At 46.7% G+C, this 20230-nt stretch overlaps 1 protein-coding gene across 1 annotated transcript in view; it reads left to right on the top strand.

Moving 5' to 3' along the window:
* FAM32A (family with sequence similarity 32 member A) overlaps positions 1-14211 on the top strand; it is a 23458-nt gene extending 9247 nt beyond the window's left edge. The window contains exons 2-3 of the mRNA XM_068111787.2: positions 10465-10621; positions 13777-14211. Of these exons, the coding sequence (XP_067967888.1) occupies positions 10465-10621; positions 13777-13899 (280 nt within the window). The 3' untranslated portion in view covers positions 13900-14211. The remainder of the gene's footprint in view (positions 1-10464; positions 10622-13776) is intronic.
* The last annotated feature ends 6019 nt before the right edge of the window (positions 14212-20230 follow it).

Genomic DNA, 20230 nt, shown 5'->3' with positions numbered 1-20230 from the left:
ATTGAGGGAGGACATGGGGGCCCAGATCGGAGGGTTAGGGAGTAGATTAGGGGAAATACAGGAGGGGTTAATGGGGGTAGAAAACAGAATGGCCGCTCAAGAGAATCAAATGGAAGGGATGCAAAAGGGGTTAGAGGGGTTAGAAAACAGTATGGAAGGCAAATTGAGGGACATGAGGGACCAAGCGGAAAGGGAAGTTAAACAAATGGGGCAGCAGATAGAGGGGGTCAGAATGGGGGTAGAAACTAAACTGGATGCTCACAGGGAGGAAATGGAGCAGATGAGGGTGGCATCTGGGCAGGAGATGCAAGTGATGGGAGAAGAGATCAGAAGAGGTGTGAGTGAGGAGGTCGGAGGAGTGCGCGAGGAGGTGAGGCACTGTAAGGAGCGCATGGAGAAGGAGGTGAGAAAGGGGACTGTAAAATTGCAAGGTGGTATAGAGGAGTTGACGCTGGGAGTAGAACAACTGACAGTGGGACAAAAGGAGTTGGGGGACCAGGTAAAGAAGAACACAGCGGTAATAGAGGGTTTAAAATCGACACAGAAGGAGATGAAAAAGGACGTAGGGGTAATTAAAAAAGAGTGTCAGACGGGACATGAGGACCTGACGAGGAAAATGGACAAGGTGGTAGAGGTGATGGAGGTTAAAGAGCGGGAGGTGCGGGAGCACATAGAAAAAAATAAAGTGGAGTTAGAGGAAGAACTTAAAGGGGCGCACGAGGAGATGAAGGAGGTGAAGCAGAAATTAGAAGAAGTGGAAGAAGGGGTGAGCGAAATTAAGAAGCGACGGAGAGAGGATAAGAAAGAGATAAGGGAGGAAGTAAAAGAATTGGTCCAAAGTCTGTGTTCGGATCGTGATGATGTGCTCATTAACCGGATGAGGGATTCGCAGGTGATGGAGGAGAAGCGAAGAGAAAGAGGACCCGGTGTAAGTGGTGACCAATATGGTCGTGCGTATGATGCGCCAGGTGATTTAATAAGCTTGGGGGTCGAGATAGACCCGGATGTTCGTGAGAGGCCAAGAGTGAGGTGTATGGCTGGTCCGGAGGGTATGGAACAAGAGGTGCGAGGTGTGGGTGAGCAAGGTTGTGGTGGTATGGAATGGGTAGCGGGTTGCGGAAGTGTGACCCATGCATCGACACCAACGGGGGTAGTTGTTAGAGGGACCGGGGAGGCACGAGAGCCCCTTGGGGGTAATGTACTATGGGGGCCCGGCCGGTTCGGCCCCGCGCTGACCCCGCAAGGGGCGACGCACGGGGTCCGGCAGGCGGGCAACGACTCGCATACGAGGTGGTCCCACAAGGTCCCACTCGCGCCGTATGACGGCAAGAGTGATCTACGCGCGTACCTGGCGCAGTTTGACTGTGTGTGTAAGGGCAACGGTTGGGGTGAGGACGAAGGTGGAGTACACCTGGTGGCCGCATTGCGCGGCGCGGCGGCGGAGGTGCTGACGGCATTACCAGCGGGTGCTCTCACCCTGCCAGCCCTCCGCGACGCCCTAATTAATCGATTCGGCATTGAACAGCAGAGCGAGCTTGTTAAAGCTCAGCTCGCGCTGCGAAAACGCAAGCCCCAGGAAGCCATCGGGGAACTTGCCCACGACATTCGCCGCGCAGTGGGGATCGCACATGCTAGCATGGCAGCGGATTCCCGGGAAAGCCTGGCGCTGGACCATTTTATCCAGGCCCTCCCGGATATTGAGCTCCGGCAGCAGCTCGCCATGTGGCGCCCGCAGACTCTGAGCCAGGCGGCTGACGCTGCGGCCCGTTGGGAAGCAGCGAGGCCCCTAGCCCGGGGGAGCGAGCGTCCCGCAATGGCGGTCCGCCAGGTGGGACCCCCGATGGAGGGCGGACCCCTTAGGGGGCCCGCCCCCGACGTGAGTCCTGACCTGGCGGCCATGGTCCGGAGGCTGGTGGACCAGCGCCTGGCGCGACCTGGACCATGGCAGGCGGCCCCGGAGGTGGCCCGCGGTGGACCACGAGCGGGTAATCCAATTCGGACCTTCAGGGGGGAAAATTTGGAATTCCGGAGGCAAGCACCTTATCAGGTGAGGTGCTATACCTGCAACCGTCTGGGTCACCTGGCGCGGCACTGTCGAGCCACGTGCCGGGATGATCCCCGGCGGTTGAGGTCCTTAACTCCGCCCAGGGGGGAGCGGATTAGCCGACCCCAGACACCCCCCCGCCAGACCCCGGTAAACTAGAAGGCCTTACACCGGCGAGCAGGCGCCCCCGTGGATTGCCTCGGCTTTAGATGCCGAGGCGGGACCCAGTACCTCTGAATAAGGGGGGCTTATTAGTGCCAGAGGACTGGGGGATTGATGAGCGATGGGCCCGGTGGGTAAGGGTGGCATCCCTGCCACCCTTCCCAGGTGGGGCAAATGCGCGATAGATTATGGGGTGTATGGCAGTGAAAACTAGCCCGGGTGGGTTAGGATATTGTGTGTAGGGATCTAGCGAAGATGACCTTAGGTAACGTTAAGATTAGTTAGTGACTGATACCTGTAGTGGGGACGCAGGTAGATTAGTGTGGATTATAATGACGAGGGAGCGCAATAGTTTAAAGGGATGACTGGGAAGCGCAAGTTTCAGAGGGGAGTAGTTAGCTGAGATGATGCCGTGTGGTTGAGAATTGAACACGTGTGATTGCACAGGTGTGCAACTGGACAGGAGGTGTGTGGAGCAGTGTATGAGTAGTGAGTGTTGTAGATCAGCGCGAATGCGCTTGGGGAGAGAAGGGTGCAGGTGGCACCAGGTGTGAGAGCACAGGTGTGCAAGTACAGGTGTGTGGAATATATGGAGCAGAGAATGAGTGGTGTGGAGAGAGTTGGAGTAAGTGGTACGGAGTGGTGTGCATGGTGCGAAGGTGTGGATGGGGGAAGAGTGGACCCCTTTCACGAGTACCCGGGGCGGGTAGTGTAAGTGTTAGGTAGAGGGTATAGGTAAATTGTGGTTGGATATTGGCATTTGTGGTGCGGTTGCAGAATGGTGTTGTGGATGGGTGCATTAGTGTTGTGGAAATGGCTGGGCGTGTAGCCTGTTAGTGTGTGTAGTTGGTTTGGGCACTCCACCACTGTGAGGATGTCGGCCAGGTGAGGCCGCAGGTGGGCTCTGGGAGCCGGTAGAGTTGTGGATGGGGCCCGAGGATCCGGAGGACGGACCCGGGTAGCCCAGTGCCAGAGAGGGCACCGAGTGGGGAGAGCGCCAGAGGGCCTTCCCCAGGTAGATAGGTTAGGGTAAGGAGCAGGTAAGCTCGGAGGCAACTACAGTGGTGGAGGTGTGCAGGTGGGTAGACCTGCTGGGAGAGCTACACGTCGCAGCCCAGAAATTGTGCGAGGGTACCGGGAGATGAATCGGGGGAGTGAGACCCCAAATTGAGAGGCACCACAGTTTGGTCAATGGGAATTGGTTTTTAGAACCCATAGTGTAAGTTTTTTTTTTTTTTTTTTTTTTTTTTTTTTTTTGTATACAAGGTCGAGGCTCGTGAAAGAGCGAACATTAATCACACAGAAAGACAAACCGACACATAAAACATATAACAGGGAGCGGTAGACAAGATGGGGAGAGAGGGGGAAGGACACAAACACAACATTTGAGAGCAGGGACCGAGAGACATGGAGACATCGAGAGATCTGAGAGAGGGCGAGGGCTTTGGGGGGGGGGGGGCGTGGGAAGGGGGCGGTGGGAGAGGTATAAAACATATGGACACTGCCAGGACTTCCAGGAAAGAAGTTGGAATTTCAAACAAGGTGGATCTGGGGTGAATTAACGTGGGTTGAAAAGATCAAGGTTTTGGATGGGGGAAGATAAGAGATGGTGGTGAACAGCTGTTTTAAAGACCTGGAGGGAGGAGTGGGATTGAAGGGAGTGAGGGAGTTTGTTCCAGAGGCGGGAGAAAAGAGGAATGAAAGAGTGAAGGTGAGCAGAGAGCCGAGATTTCGGCAGTTTAACCATCAGAGGGTTGCTGGCAGATCTTGTGCGACCTGTAGGAATATTTGGGGGACAGAGCACAGAGAGAGCTGGGGGTGCAAGGCCGGAGAGGAGTCGGTAGAAGACAGAAAGACCACCTACCTGCCTGCGGTGAGTCAGTGAAAGGCCCTCAGAGATAGCTTCATCGCGGGAGATTCCAATAATTCTGAAAGCTTTGGTTTCAACAGCGTGAAGCCGAGCTAGGTGTGAGGCAGGAGCACCGGCCCATAGGGGAGAACAGTATTCCATTGAGCTGCGGATGAAAGCCTTGTATGTGGTGAGGAGCTCAGGTGTGCCGAGGAAGGACTTCGCACGACGGAGGATGCCCAGTCGGCGACTGGCTTTGGAGGCCAGCTTGGAAATGTGGTTTTCCCAAGAAAGATCATGGCAGATAGTGAGACCCAAAATCTTGAGCGACAGAACTTCTTGGAGAGGATTGTTGAGAAAGTAGATGGGAGGGTTGTCCAGTCGATCTTTTCGGAGAGACATAGTAAGAGTGTGAGATTTGTCAGGATTGAAAGACATGTTCCACTTGTTTGACCAGTCTGTGATTTTGTCCAGGTCTTCAGAGAGTGAGGAGGCAGCAGACTGCCGATCTGAGGGAAGAGGAATGGAGCGGCAGAGAGTGGAGTCATCAGCAAAGAGATAGAGAGGATTTTCGAGAGAGTCAGAGAGATCATTGATGAAGACCAGAAAAAGCACGGGGCCCAGAACACTGCCTTGGGGAACTCCAGCCTGAACAGGAAGAGGAGATGAGAGAAACCCATTCAGGGCCACACGTTGACGACGACTAGAGAGGAAGTCCGCCAGCCATGCGTGGAGATTTCCATGGATACCAAAGGAGGAGAGTTTGGTGAGCAGAGCGGGGTGCCAGACCGTATCGAAGGCACGTGATATGTCGAGGGAGACAGCTCTAATTTCCTGTTTGGCATTGAGGACCTCCATCCATTGTTGAGACAGCAGAAGCAGCATGTCCAGAGTAGAGTGACCTGGTCTGAAACCAAATTGATGATCAGAGATCAAGCCATTGGAGAAGAGGAAAGATTTCATATCCGAAGCAATGATGGATTCCATGACTTTGCTGATAATTGGGAGAAGGCTGATTGGTCTGTAGTTGCTAGGATCTGTTTTTGCACCTTTTTTGTGCAAAGCGGTGATGTTGGCTGATTTCCAAGCAGATGGCAGTTGACCTTGAGCAAAAGAGAGGGTGAAGAGAACAGAGAGAGGGTGAGATAGAGCAGCAGAGCAGGATTTTAGGACCCGTGGGCTGATGCCGTCGGGTCCAGTTGCAGAATCAGAGTCGAGGGTTGACAGAAGCTTTTCCACCTTGTCAGGAGGAAAGGACACGGAGTCCAGGAGCAGCAGGGTACGACTGGGTATGGTGGGTACAGAGAGGGATGGGTTTGGGACACAAGATTTAGAGGCAAACACAGAGTTGAGGCATTCAGCTTTTTCACGTGCGGAGTCAGCTGTGTAGCCGTTTGAGGTAAGGGAGGGGATGGAGGGGGAACAAACACCAGAAACGGATTTGACCAGACGCCACCAGGATTTGGAAGAGGGAGACAGATAAGAGAGTTCGGTCTTGAGAACGGAGAGATATTGTTTCCTGGCTCTCCTGAGGGTGGACACACACTTGTTTCGGGCTTTGTGAAAGGAAATGAGATTTCCTTCTGTTGGATTTGCTTTCCAGGAGACGAAGGCAAGTTGTTTCTGGGCAACAGCCTCACCACAAGATTCCGTGTACCATGGACGGGAGGAAGGGTATGACAACTGAAGACGAGATGGGATAAATCTGTGCATGAGAGAGAGCAATTTACTTTGGAAGAATTCCCAGGATGAGTTGATGTCAGAGGTGGTAGAGATGGGAGACCAGTCCAGATGATTGATGGCTGCTTGAAGACCGTGCCAGTTGGCCTGAGTGAAATGCCAGACTCGACGACGCTGAGCAGGCTCCCTGAGGATGGTCAGAGAGATGTCCACTTTAACAAGGACATGATCAGATGATCCGATCGGAGCAGAAGAAGAGCAGCAGACATTTTCAGGGAAGTTAGTCATAACCAAGTCCAGAAGAGAAGATGTTCCGTTGACTGAGATCCGGGTCGGGAAATTGACAGATTGTGTCAGTCCCAGTGAGTCGCAGAAGTCCTTTGCTGAGGAGCCATGGCTGGTGAGAGAGGTACCCACACCCAGCCAACTGGCATGATGACAGTTGAAATCACCACATATGAGGAAGAGAGAGTTGGGATGAGTAGATAGAAGTTGGTCCATATCATCAGACAGCGAGATGTAGATGGAGTCATCACTGTTTGGTGGACGGTACAACACACATATGAACAAGAGGTGGGAGCGAAGGGGAAGCCGTAGCCAGAGGTATTCCTGGGGGTGAGGTGGAGAGAGTGCAGTGCAGGGCGAGTGAGGAAGAGAGTTTTTGATAAAGATAGCAACCCCGCCTCCAGGACGAGGCTCAGGTCTATCATACCGGAGGAGGGAGTAGCCCGGAAGTTGCTCAAGTTGGCCAATGGATTGGCAGGGAAAGACCCCGGGTAATGTAAAGTTGTTAAAGTCATTTAGGAAATAGTTAGGATTGATGAACCTGTCGCACCATACGCAGCCACTTACCTGAGGTGAGGATGATGACTCCACACCTGTGTTTTCTTTGTTCTGTGTGCAGGAAATAAGAATTGCTGGTTGGATTGGTGAGACGCATCACGACGTGGATGAGACGTTGGGGTGATTCCATCTCTCCCTCCTTAGGAGGGACTGATGATGAATTGGTGATGGCAAATTTTGATGTTGAATTGGAGATGGCAAATTTTGATGAGAGTTGGAAATGGCAAATTTGATTGGTTAGGAGGGAGAGAAGACGAATTTGGTTTATGGGAGGAACGGGGAAGACAGTAGGGACGTTTGTTGATTTGTAAAGTAGATGTTTATGGGTAGTGTTGTGTTTTGTGGATACAGTAAGGGGTAAGGGAGGGGCAATGTAGGTTACCTGGTGGGGGGGGGGGGGGGGCGTACGGTAGGAACGTACCTGTCTCACCTGGTTCCCATGTGCCCCCAGTGTGCATCACCTTGTATTGCGTGCACTTTTGCGCCCTTACCACCTTACTCACTTGTCATCTTCTTTTGTCTCCCACCTCCGAGGATCTGGCTTTGGGGCAGAGAGAGAGGAGAGAGAGGTGCTGGCTCCGCAGTTGTGGGCCTGCACTTTCGCTGCTTGCTGCCGGGATCGATACACCATATGGACCGCAATTTTTGTGGCCGCCCACCATGGACCGCAGTCTTTTGCGGCCAAGCACCACCCGTCGATGGACCTCTGGGTCAACGTGGCACCTATGCCATACAGGTGAACCACTTTTAGTTGGCCCCCTGACGGCCACAATAAAGAAATGGACGCGGTTGGCGCCTTTCTTTATTTTTGAAAGAAGCCAGAAGGCCAAATGCACCACATGAAGGCAAGACCAGCGGCAGAACATCGGCCGGCTGCGACACCACCGGTGACTATAAACACTTTATTGGTGCACCGGATGGTGCTGACTGTGTGATGGGTGCTTTTGGTGCTTGAACGGGGTGCTCTGCACATTATTAAAGGCCGTAAGGCCACAGAGCACTCGTGGGTTGGTGTATCGATGCTGGCATGCGTGCTCTCTCTATGCATAACATCTGCATGTGTTCCTCCAAAAACAGGTCCTGGATCGTAGTGTAAATATCAGTGTAGTCTTGTATAAATGATGCTCCCTACCGGCTGTATGTTTAGTTTGAGGATTCTTTTCGCGATTCGGTTATCCTGTGGGTGTGTTTCTGTGAGGAGAAGGGTGCAACGTCGCAGGGGGACATATTTACTCATTTGTGAACATCTGTAAAACTGTCGCACTCAGGGTTGAGTTAATAGTAGAGGGAACTACATCTGAGTGCCACACTAACGTAGGTAAAGATTTATCGGGTCGGGACGCCCCGAGGTAGAGAAGGGTGCAATGTTGCGGATATGGGATTTGGCCTCCATCCATATCCGCTTGTAAATATTTCCCTATTTCCCCAATACTCCCCAACTATCCCCAATCCCCCACTCCCTAGTCCCATTGTCTGTAAACAACACTCTGTAGCCCCGACCTTCCCCTTTTTCCCCCATTAAATGTCGTGCCCAGGTTCACCGCATCTCACGTAGACAACTATAGGACATCTTGCTAGTTATTCTTAGTCTATGTCAGTTAAGGACTCGTTTCCATTAATTCTGACTCTTCGTTGCACCAGAATGTGATTGTATGGCACCAGTAGTAAGTTTAGGACCTCCCCATACCTCCCCGCATCTCTTCCCCATGAAACAGCAACACCAACAACAACAACAGCGGCGCGGGGAGTGCGCGTCCTCACTCCGGCTTGGTTAGCCGCCATTGACCATGTTACCGACGGGGTTACCACTCAGGGGCTGACTGTCAGCTCCTCGTCAAGGGCGGAGCCCGGTAACCCCCCGCACCCAATAAGAAGCGGCGGACCGATTCCATCTGGGGCGGAGCTAACGAGCCGAGGGCGTGTCACTCCCCGCTGGACATACGCAGCCACTTACCGGAGGTGACGTCAGATGTGCCTCAGCTTGGAGAGAAAAGGACGCCACCTCCAGCGCGACGATACCTCCCCGCCTCTCTGGACCGGACCGAGTCGATTCTGCCCCTGAGCTCAAGGTGCACCTTGAGCTATCGACTACCTGCCCTTCCTTGCCATCAATCCCTGTGTGAGTCAGTCTTGTCCCGTTTGTGGTCTGTCGGGGCTAAGATAAGACCGTGTATAAGTGCCTATCTTTCTGTGCTGTACCTCTGTGCCGTGTAATCTAAACGTTCTGCATAACCCATATTATATCCTCCTCCGGAGGTCTTGAGAACTGTACCCCTGGTGTCGTGTCATTTAATCCCAGCCGTTGTGTCCTTTCCTTCATTGATCTAGCGTAGCGCGATTCGGCCAACGTTCGAGTGTAATCGGGTAACTTGTGCGAACACGGCGGCCATTCCGCTCGGCCCAGCATAACATCTTAATAAGTCGTGTCCGTAACAATATATACATATATAGATATATATATATATATACATATATATATATATATATATAAACAGAAATCGGGCGCTACATCTGACTCACCCTGTATATGTATATATATATATTTATGTTGAAGCAAACTTCAGATAAATGCTCTGTAAAGAGTAAAACGGCATCAGTGACGTTTTCATTGTGAAAAGTGGAAATTTTTATTTTATTTTATTTTAATCAAGGTGATCAAAAACCTGTGACACCAAACTTGGTCCCATGCCAAACACTATCACAGTCCGAGTTAGTGGTTGTTCAATGTTCATTTTTATCATCTTCAGACTGGACGGTTCTCTTTTGGCACGTTAGCGCCCGAGAGGCCTCGCAGGAAGGGAAGTTTCTGCTTTGCTTTACTTTGACGTTTGACCTGACCGTGCATCACACGCCTGGCCTGACCTGACCTGACCAGGTTTGACCTGACCAGGAGGTCGGACCGACTTCCAGTCCAGGCTGCCTTTGGATGTGTGGATGGGGAATGTGAAAGAGCACCTTCAATTTTGACCTGAACTTTTTTTTCCCGCATTGCATGCTTACACAACGTAAACAAGTGAATCCTCTTGGATTGCGCTGAGGTTCGGGCATGGAATTTCGAGCCTCGATCATGGTTCGAGCCTCGATCTTGTATACAAAAATAATAATAATAATAATAAGAACCTTGGGCCGAATCTCGCGCTTCACCAGTGCGCGTGCGCGAATTTACGTCACGTCGGCAGCGAGAAGGGGTTCCCCAACACGAACCAATCAGGAACTGCCACGTCACACTTATATGATCTCAGAATTCCTGTGACAGGAATTCGCGTTACACTGGCTGGAAGTCATTCGCTAGAGGCGCTTCCTCAGCGCTAATAATTATACACTGAAAGCATATGAATGCTTCTACTCTGACAACACAACCTTGGATAATAAATCCAATTATCATTTTTTAAACGTTTTGTATTATTAAGGCATTATCAACGTGCCATGCTCTTTACAGAGCTTCAGTGCTTCCAAAGTAGTCTGTTGGCAAAGGCTATGCTGGATATTTTTCCTTCGCCTTCCCAACAGTCATCGGGGCAGGATTTTTGCCAGGGTGCCTGCGATAACTCACCTACTCTTTGCAATAGACACGATGGAATTTTTAATGTTCACAAAGGACGTGGTGGCAGATGGGTCTTCTGGGTTAACGTCTTTTCCAATGGATGGCACACACATTGATGACGAGACTGGGACGAGCTAGACTGCTCAGGCAAGTCACTCTCACTGTCTGTCTGTGAGACGCGCACATCCTCCTCTAAGGTAGCCTGTGAACTCTTATTGAGACTCCTTTATTCGTTAAAATCATTTGTGTTTCCTGCAGGTGATCGTGGCACTCCCATAACTGAATGATAAATGGATATTGTAAATATTGTCACTTCCAATGAGTGTTTATATGCCTTTTCAGAAAGAAGAAAATCAAGAAAAATTCTCAGTTAAAGGAGAGGTTACAGGAGATTGCTGCAGAAGAGGCTACTGTAAAAGAGGGCTCCGAGTTCAACCGAGTGGATATGGACAAGCGCACACCCGCTCAGATCGCTTTTGAGAAAATGCAGGAGAAGAGGGTGAGAGAAAGCGAGAGATGATTTGGCCTTCATTGTTTTTGTCAACTTTTATTCTATCTGGTTTTTAAACTTTTTTATGTTTGTGCCTCAAAAACACATTTAATTTACACTGCATCAAGTCGCTGATTTACATTGTGGATGAGTTCCTATAAACTGCGACGTTATACAAAACCGCCTCATTCGGATACGATGCGTTGCCAGGGAAATATTTTTAGTCACCCTGACTTAACTTAACCTTCACTTGAATACATATTAGAGACTAAAATATCCAAATCAATACAGAACACAATTACAATAATGTATGCACAAAAATAGACAATTTAATTGTGTGGGTTGAGAGTGGAGGGATAAAGGAGGGAGAGGCAGGCCTTCGTGGCTCGGACAGACTGCTCGAATAATTTATGTGCTGTGAATGAAAAGGGGAGGTAAGCCCGGTGCGATTATGGCACTGCCCTCATTCTGATCGGACTTCCGGGTGAGTCGTGCTGCGAATCTGGAATTGAGAAATATCTGATTGAGCTATTTAACAAATTGAGTGTGGCCAATCCGGAGCGGAGAAATCGTCACTGAGGCGAGATGGTAGGTTCAGAGCGCTGGGGAAATACGAATAGCCATATTAAGACGAATCTTGTGTTGAGAAGAGAAGAGTACCGTACTTTAAAATTTTAAACGATGTTATATCGGACTAGCATGATTTAAGTCGACTATTGTCCCATAATGTGTCAACGACGTTCTATCAAAACGACAGAAACTTGCTGTAATTGTTATCCTTTTCCCACCCCCCCCCCCCCCATGCCCCAACCTGTATAAACCTCTTATCCTACTTTCTACTCTCTCTTTTAATTTTTGTACACCGCTCCTTTCCTAGGCCATCTCCAGGCGCTGCATAACGTCATTGCCGGGCACCGAAGGGGGCTCGGCAATGACGCACGCTGAAAGGGATTACTCAGTTTTCACTCTGGTTGTTTGTTTGTTGTACACCGCTCCTTTCCTAGGCCATCTCCAGGTGCTGCATAACGTCATTGCCGGGCACCGAAGGGGGCTCGGCAATGACGCACGCTGAAAGGGAGTACTCGGTTTTCACTCTGGTTGTTTGTTTGTTTGTCCAGGTGATATCTCAGCCATCCATTGAGCTAGGAAGCTGAAATTTCGGCACAATAGTGAGCAAGTACTTTGTCAAAAACGGTATTTTTTTTGTTTTTTTATTAATCCATTAATTGATGAGTTATTTAATTACACTGGTCAACAGCCAAATTGGTTCTGACTTATTTTCAACTGTTTCTAACTAATTTCGTGCCCACGAATCCGAATCTGACCTTAAAATTTCGCTATCACGTAACCTTGACGTAGTACATGATAAGTGTGGAAAAAATCTTAAGAGCATGCGAATTTCTTGATTAAGTCTCAATAAGTCTATTTATTGTCACAAAAAATAATATGAACTTTAAGTTTTTATTTACATGCACATTAAAAAATGTAAATCTCCAAAAATAATATGAAGTTGATAAAATATCACAAAAAATAATATGAACTTTAAGTTTTTATTTACATCACATAAAAAAATGTAAATCTCCAAAAATAATATGAACTTTATAAAATATCACAAAAAATAATATGAACTTTAAGTTTTTATTTACATCACATTAAAAGTGCTTCTGAACTTTACTTTTGCGTTTGTAGGAGCAATCACTTTCACGCTGTAAAGTCCAACAGTAGTCGCCCATCATGTTTGGATTGAATCGGCCTTGATATCGAGTCTCCACGATGGCAATTTCCTGATGAAACCTTTGTCCATGTTCATCACTGACATTGCCAAGATTTTGTGGAAAGAAGTCCAAATAAGAATGGAAGAAATGTATCTTGAGTGACATTTGAGCACCGAGCGCCTGGTAACTCTTCAACATCTTGTCGACAAGCTCTTCATAATTTGGTGCTCGAAAATTTCCAAGGTAATTGTTAGCAAGAGCCTCAAAGCTATCCTAAGCAACGCTTTCCAGCTCAGATAGTCTCGTTACAAAGTCCTGATTAGTGAGTACAAGACGAATTTGAGGACCATTGAAAACACCCGCCTTTACTTTGGCCTCAGATACAATGCCTTGGAACTTCATTAGCAAGTAGTGGAAGCCAGCACCATCTTGATCCATGGCCTTCACAAAGTTCTTCATCAACCCAAGTTTCAAATGAAGTGGTATTCCTATGGTATACTGGTTCTCAAAAACTGGAAGTGCTAGTGAAAATTGGATATCATAATCAAAATCTACAGGTTCATGTTGGTTTGAATCACCTCAAAATATACGAGAACCATAAAACTTTAAAAATTTTGTTGACCAGTGATTAGCGATTACTTATACATTTCCTTTCTCTTCTGGCCATTATCTCAGGCACCTTTTGAGTTAGGAAGCTGATATTTGGACATGCCAATGACCAAGTGATTTGGCTGCAAATGCTATTTTTGATTTATTGATTTATCAATTAATCGATTAATTATTTCATTATTCGATTAATGACAATTTTTTTTATTTTTTTTAGTTGCAGATTTGGATGAAATGGTGGTGGTTTATGTGTTCTATGAGCCAATTGATTAATTATTCAATTTTTTGGGATTATTATTTATTTATTTTAATTATTAATCATTTATTTATTTTCTTCCTCATCTGGGCAATATCTCAGGCACCTTCTTTTGAGCTAGGAAGCTAATATTTGGACATGACAGTGACCAAGTGATGTGGCTATAAAGGATATTTTTGATTTATTCATTAATCACTTAATCGATTAATTATTTATTGATTAATCAATTAATTATTTAATTTTTTATTAATGCCTTATTTCATTAAATTTCTAAAAGATACATCTTTGGATGAAGCACAAGTGGTTTAGTTATGCTATTAGCCAATTGATTAAGAACATATTTGATGATAATCTTTTATTGATTTTAATTATGCAATTAATCAATCAATTATTGTACACCTCTCCCTCCCAATACAGTCTCTGTGAGCTGCAATGCGGTATTGCCGTGCGCCGCAGGCGCCCCGGCAATGCCGCGCTGGATGATATTTAATTATTTGGCATGGGGGCGGTGTACTTTGAATGTATCTGTACTTGTATTATTTATTTTTTTACCTCACAATCCTCTTTCTTTCACCATGCCCTTTCAGCTTATGCAGCGAGTGCTCAAGAAGGCAAGTCGTAGCCATAAAAAGCGAGTGGAAGATTTCAACCGGCACCTAGACACACTTACTGAACATTATGATATTCCTAAAGTCAGCTGGACCAAGTAACAAGAAATCTGGAGGTCGCTGGGGAATATCAGTGACTTGAGGACCTGAAATCCTTGTGAAGGAGTGATTGACCAGTTGGAGTTTGTGGCTGGATGAAACGACTTGTCATTTGGGTCTATTTGGCTTCTTGCACACCTCTGGGGAGAGGGGGAGGTGTGGGTGGACTCGAGGGCAGCATTTTATTTTGTTTTTGATCAATAATAGTTCATGTAGGATGTTGTGCTTGCACTTTGGGAAAATTGTGTTGGTATTTTTTTTCCACACCATGTATGTACCAATCCGACATTATTTAATAAAAGCAATTTAACAAAGTTTGGCATTCTTGTTAATTGTGTATTTCTGCTACCATAAAAGATTTCTAAAATGCTGGACTTTGGATGCTGAATGTAGAGATCAACAGGGAGGTGAGGATCCATCTTGCTGGATGAAACGAAGGTGGATTCTTTGTGACTTGGGAGGGCATCGTTCCACCTTCTAAAACCCACATATCGAGATAACAACCAACGACACACACACCACACCACACCACACACACTTTCCAATTCTTATTGCTATTTCTCGATTCAACCTACGTTACTCATATAATACATTCCTTCCCTTTTATCCCAATACCCTCCCATTTTTCCTTTCCCCTTTCCTTTTTTTCATATCACTGGAACTGTGGTTATATTTTTCATATAATGGAGCTAATATATGTATATACAGTCACGTGAAAAAGTAAGTACACCCCATGTAAAGTTTTGACTTTTTCAACATATTTCAACATACAGCTATTTGACCTTCATTTCAACAATATTGAAAGATAAAGGTGATATAATATAACAAATATCATGAAACATTTACATTTTGTAGTCCATTGTATAATTTAAATAAACATAAATGCAAATTTTGCATATGGAAAAAATAAGTGAAGGCCACACCTTGTTCTTGGCGTTCGGTCCCCTTTTTCCTCGGGCCGACCGCATGGTTAATGGCGGTGCTAAGGCAGCGAACGCTGCTGGCAAGGCGCGTAATGGTGGCGCTTGGAGAGGGAGGTCGCAAAATGGACAGAATGGATTGGGGACCTACTCTTATTTAATTTATGCAACGCAGATTCAACTATTGGAAACACGGCCTTAACTAAAACATATAATAATTAAATAACTGGAATTTCTAAGGTGGCCTACGTGTTGCTGTGACCTAACTAAGGGTGCTACCTTTAACCTTTAATGTCATATTTACAAGAGTTATTTATTTACAACAAGTGTGGGTTCTAAAACCGCAACAATATATATATATATACATATTTATGATGAAAACTTCAAAATCCATCACTTTGTATTTTACATCACAAAAACATCACAGTATGGTCCAGCAAGATCAAATATGGTTGCAATATATCTCATTGTTTTTCAAGTGTACAGTGTGTTCCAGAAGAAAAAGTTCAACCCATTGGTTGGACAGTTCGCCTGACTGGTCCCACAATTTCTGTACTATGGCCGCCATGGTTGTGCTTCCTGCTATATGAAGTTAATAACCTCGTTGGAACTGTCATATCCATAATTGCAATGCTCTCCTTAGAAGTATATGTTTTCCCTCCAGTGTAAAATGACAGTTAAACGGATTTGAGCCGATAGGTGGTGAGACAGAAGCAAAGCGGCTCATCATGGGAAGGAGTGAGCTTTGGGGTTTGTTTTTATATTTGTTGGATGGAATTAATTTATGGCCAGATTTTTGTTTCTTTTTATTCTTATTTACTTGTTTGATTATCGTTTTTGATTTATTGTCATTCATTCTGTTTTTCACTTCCTGTTTGACGTTTTGATGTTCTTTTTTTAAACCTTTTTATTATAAAAAGGCTTAGGCCACTAAAACCTATACAATGTCCCTATCCACAGAGCACGTGTGCTCGCCCAATGGTGTGACGAGCATGACACTGATGTTATCCATATGTCAAGGCCTCAGTCACCAGATGTGAACCCAATCGAGCATTTATGGGATATTTTGGAATGACACCTGAGAGATGGTTTTTCACCTCCATTAAACAGGTGTGAGTTGATTGCCTTTCTCATGGAAGAATGGTGCCGCACCCCTCCTGCAGAATTCCAGACACTGGTGGATTTTAGGCCACGGTGCATCCAGGCCGTAGTGGCCATATGTGGTGGCCCAACGCCCTATTAAGTGACTTTACATTGGTGTTTACATTTTTTGTACAATCCCAGTAGCTAGACAATTGGGGTTGGCCAACCCAGGGTCACAACCCAAACTTGGGCAGAAAAACCCTCAAAATCCTAGTTTTTTTGAGGGGGGGAAGCGTTTTCTCTGGCAATTTTTATTGTAGGTACCCGTACCATTAATTTGGTAATTTCAAATTTTTCAAACATTTGCTGAATGTGATTTCAAATTTTGGGTTATGGATAAAAAAAAATTGGGAACCACTGGACTGGAGGTATGCACACGGTTTGTTGTCTATACACCGCCCAATTAACTATGTGGGATTATCTCAAGCAGGGCTTTCACCACAGAGGTTACGCAGGTTCTCGCTATTATTTCCGATTATCTATCTATGCTATAAAATGTGCCGTGTGTCCGTCTGCCCATGTGTCATGCTTTTTTTTTTTTAAATGCCATTGTAGGGTGGCTGACACAATTATCCTATCACTGTATGGTTGGGGAGAGGGGGGGAGGAAGAGAGGGGGGTTATGCAATCACCATGAAGGTAATGCACATAGCCCAGGGGTTCTTTACCTTTTTTGAGTCATGGACCCCTTTGAGAATCTGGTAAAAGCTACAGACCCCTCCCCAGAAAAATGCACATAAACACAAAATTTTGCATACAATGAATACATTTTATTGCAAAGGAAAATTATTTCCTTCACATACCGTCATAATCAGAATTAAAAAAACAATCTTTACAAAGAATATATCTCACTTTTTTCATGCAAAAATCGATGACCATTCCCTGAATAAAATGAAATATTTCCAAATTGTGCAAATTAAACAAGAAATAAACTTCAATTCTGCTCAAAAATACATTTCAGTGAGAAAGCTGTTCAGTAAGCAAGAATAAGTACATAACATCCTGTACATAGACAAAAAAATAAAACTTTTTATAAAAAGCTAGCGAAAATAAATTTTAATAATTTTTATGCGCCTGGTTCACGGACCCCCTGAGGCCCATCCACAGACCCCAAAGGGGTCCATGGACCACAGGTTAAGAACCCCTGCACTAGTCTCTACAATAATACGCTTGTCAGGTCTGTCTGTCTGTCCCTCTGTCACATATCGCGAGATGACAGAATCTCGCGAGATTGTGAATTTGATGTTATTTAATCGTTATTTACTTTCGATATTGTATTTAATTTGGGATAATTTATTAACACAATTCGGCCACTCACAATCACTTGAGATTGGCAATTCCCTGGAACATATCTCGTGAGATTTGAATGGGGGACCTGAAGGTAGTTTAGGTAATTGTTCTCTCGAGACATACTGGGTGTCGCTGCTTCCAAGATTTTGAACGGACTGAATCGAGTAGATGGGAAGGTGGTAAAGCAGGTAACGAGAAGGTATGACTCGGTGAAGTTGGTAATGACATAAGGCCGAGAAAAATATATTTCCGGTCTCTGGTCAGCGCGCGCATCGATTTTGACCCTGCGCGTCAACATTGTTTTTTCAAATTTGGTATCGACGTTCGCGCACGGTTCTCCCCTACAAAACTCCGTTTAGTTTGTCCAAATCCAACCAGCCGTTCCAAAGATATGAGTAGTTTTGTGTGCCGTGACGTCATGAATCCAATCGGGATGTTGCATGTGACGTCATCGTCTTAGTCACGTGACCGCTTGGGTGGCAAAACATTGCTTCTGCCACCATACGTCATGGCGGCAATTTGAAACTCGTCTCACGTATAAATTGCCCCCTACACGATGGTAAAGAGTTGTTGTGCTGTCGGATGTACAGCCCGATTTCATCCGGACGACACAACGCTAAAAGTAAAACGGTTTCATAGCTGCCTTGACTGCAGCTCTCAGGTGAGAATACGGCTCATGAGGTTGTTACCTTCGCTCGCGAAGTGAAAAGCAGGATTAGGCATTTGGTTACGTACATGTGGAGTGTGAATGGCGTACGTGTGGAGTGTGTGTGGCATACCTGTGGCGTACTTGTGGAGTGTGTGTGGCGTACCTGTGGAGTGTGTGTGGCGTACCTGTGGAGTGTGTGTGGCGTACTTGTGGAGTGTGTGTGGCGTACTTGTGGAGTGTGTGTGGCGTACCTGTGGAGTGTGTGTGGCGTACTTGTGGAGTGTGTGTGGCGTACTTGTGGAGTGTGTGTGGCGTACTTGTGGAGTGTGTGTGGCGTACATGTGGAGTGTGAATGGCGTACGTGTGGAGTGTGTGTGGCATACCTGTGGCGTACTTGTGGAGTGTGTGTGGCGTACTTGTGGAGTGCGTGTGGCGTACCTGTGGAGTGTGTGTGGCATACCTGTGGCGTACTTGTGGAGTGTGTGTGGCGTACCTGTGGAGTGTGTGTGGCGTACCTGTGGAGTGTGTGTGGCGTACCTGTGGAGTGTGTGTGGCGTACCTGTGGAGTGCGTGTGGCGTACTTGTGGTGTATGTGTGGCGTACTTGTGGCATACGTGTGGCGTACTTGTGGTGTATGTGTGGCGTACGTGTGGCGTACTTGTGGCATACGTGTGGCGTACTTGTGGAGTGTGTGTGGCGTACGTGTGGCGTACTTGTGAAGTGTGTGTGGCGTACGTGTGGCGTACTTGTGGAGTGTGTGTGGCATACGTGTGGCGTACTTGTGGTGTATGTGTGGCGTACTTGTGAAGTGTGTGTGGCGTACGTGTGGAGTGCGTGTGGCGTACTTGTGGGTCCACACAGGTCCACAGGCAGATGACACAGCCTCGGTTTCTCGCAATACCGCGAAAACGCCTCAACGGGCAAGCTACGGGCATAAACTGACAGGTCCGTCTGACGAAACGACAGCTTTCCCGCCATGTTTATGCCGCCCAAGATGGCGGCCGGAACCGGTTGCCATGGACGACGCCCACGCAATGCAAAGCCTCTATCGGCTGGATATTGTCATTTATTGAAACGAAGACGTTCTTTGTCGGGTTCGTGTGAAGCAACCAGAAGGCCTAGAGAGCTGCGGGTGGTCTCGTTAGTTAGGCCTGGATCCTATCTCGTTTGTCATGAAGTAGTAAGTGTCTGTGATAATCTGGTGGACTGGGAGAAGACATCGTGGGAGACCATCGGCCTGTTAGACCACTTGCGCATGCGCAGTGTTGACGCGATCGACGCATTGGAATGTTTAACGGTACGGCGAGGCGATCTCGAGAACGAAATGGCAGTCTATAATATGTTTGAAGAACTTAATAATTTTCAGAATAAATACATTTTAAAATAACTTAAGCTTGTGTTCATTATTTACAAAAAAAAGGCCTACAAGTCCCATTGGCTGTCTTTAATTTCCCTCTGGACGGCGCCACAGCAGATGACGAGGACCGCAAGGCATGAGGACACAAAAAACACCTTTATATGTGCAATCCATGCTTTTCAAAAAAAACAAAAAAAAACGCATCGCCGCATCAATTCTGGAACTTTGGTCTGACCAGAGACCAGCAATATATTTTTTTCGGCCTAATAATAAGGTGGATAGGAAAGAGTTATAACTATTCCACCATTTTAATGAGGTAATAAAGAAATATAAGATATAATGCAATAACAATGCTCTCTTGCTTTGATACATGAGAGACTTGAGGACTTGGGATGGAGGGGAGGGGGTTTGATTGTTAATAATAATAATAATAATACATTTATTTTGTATAACGCTTTTCAAGAAACCCAAAGACGCTTTGACATAGTACGTAAAAACAAAGACAAAAAAGACAAAAATACATAATTAAATAACCAAACAGAAAGGAAGGAAAAGGAGAAGAGATAGTCAGGGGTTAAATGCTGTGGGTTAAATGTTGAATGCAGTGTTGAACAGGTGGGTCTTAAGTGATGATTTGAATGTGGTGAGTGAGGAGGAGTCTCTGATGGTTTGAGGTAGTGAGTTCCAGAGTGTGGGAGCAGCGATGGAGAAGGCCCTGTCCTCCCAGGATCTGAGTTTGGTCCGGATGGGGGGGGACAGGAGGTTGGCAGCAGCAGAGCGGAGGGTGCGGGTGGGAGTGTGTCTGGGGAGGAGGTCAGTCAGGTAGGATGGGGCCAGGTTATGGAGGGCTTTGTAGGTCAGGAGGAGGATTTTGTACTGGATTCTCTGGGAGATGGGGAGCCAGTGGACCTTGTGAAGGATGGGGGTGATGTGGGGATGATTGTTGGAGTATTCTTGCATTAAACTACTGCTGGGA

The sequence above is a fragment of the Myxine glutinosa genome, chromosome 1 (genome assembly GCF_964187855.1).
Source record: "Myxine glutinosa chromosome 1, kmMyxGlut1.1, whole genome shotgun sequence".
Lineage (NCBI taxonomy): Eukaryota > Metazoa > Chordata > Myxini > Myxiniformes > Myxinidae > Myxine > Myxine glutinosa.
This window is presented reverse-complemented; position numbering and strand designations above follow the sequence as displayed.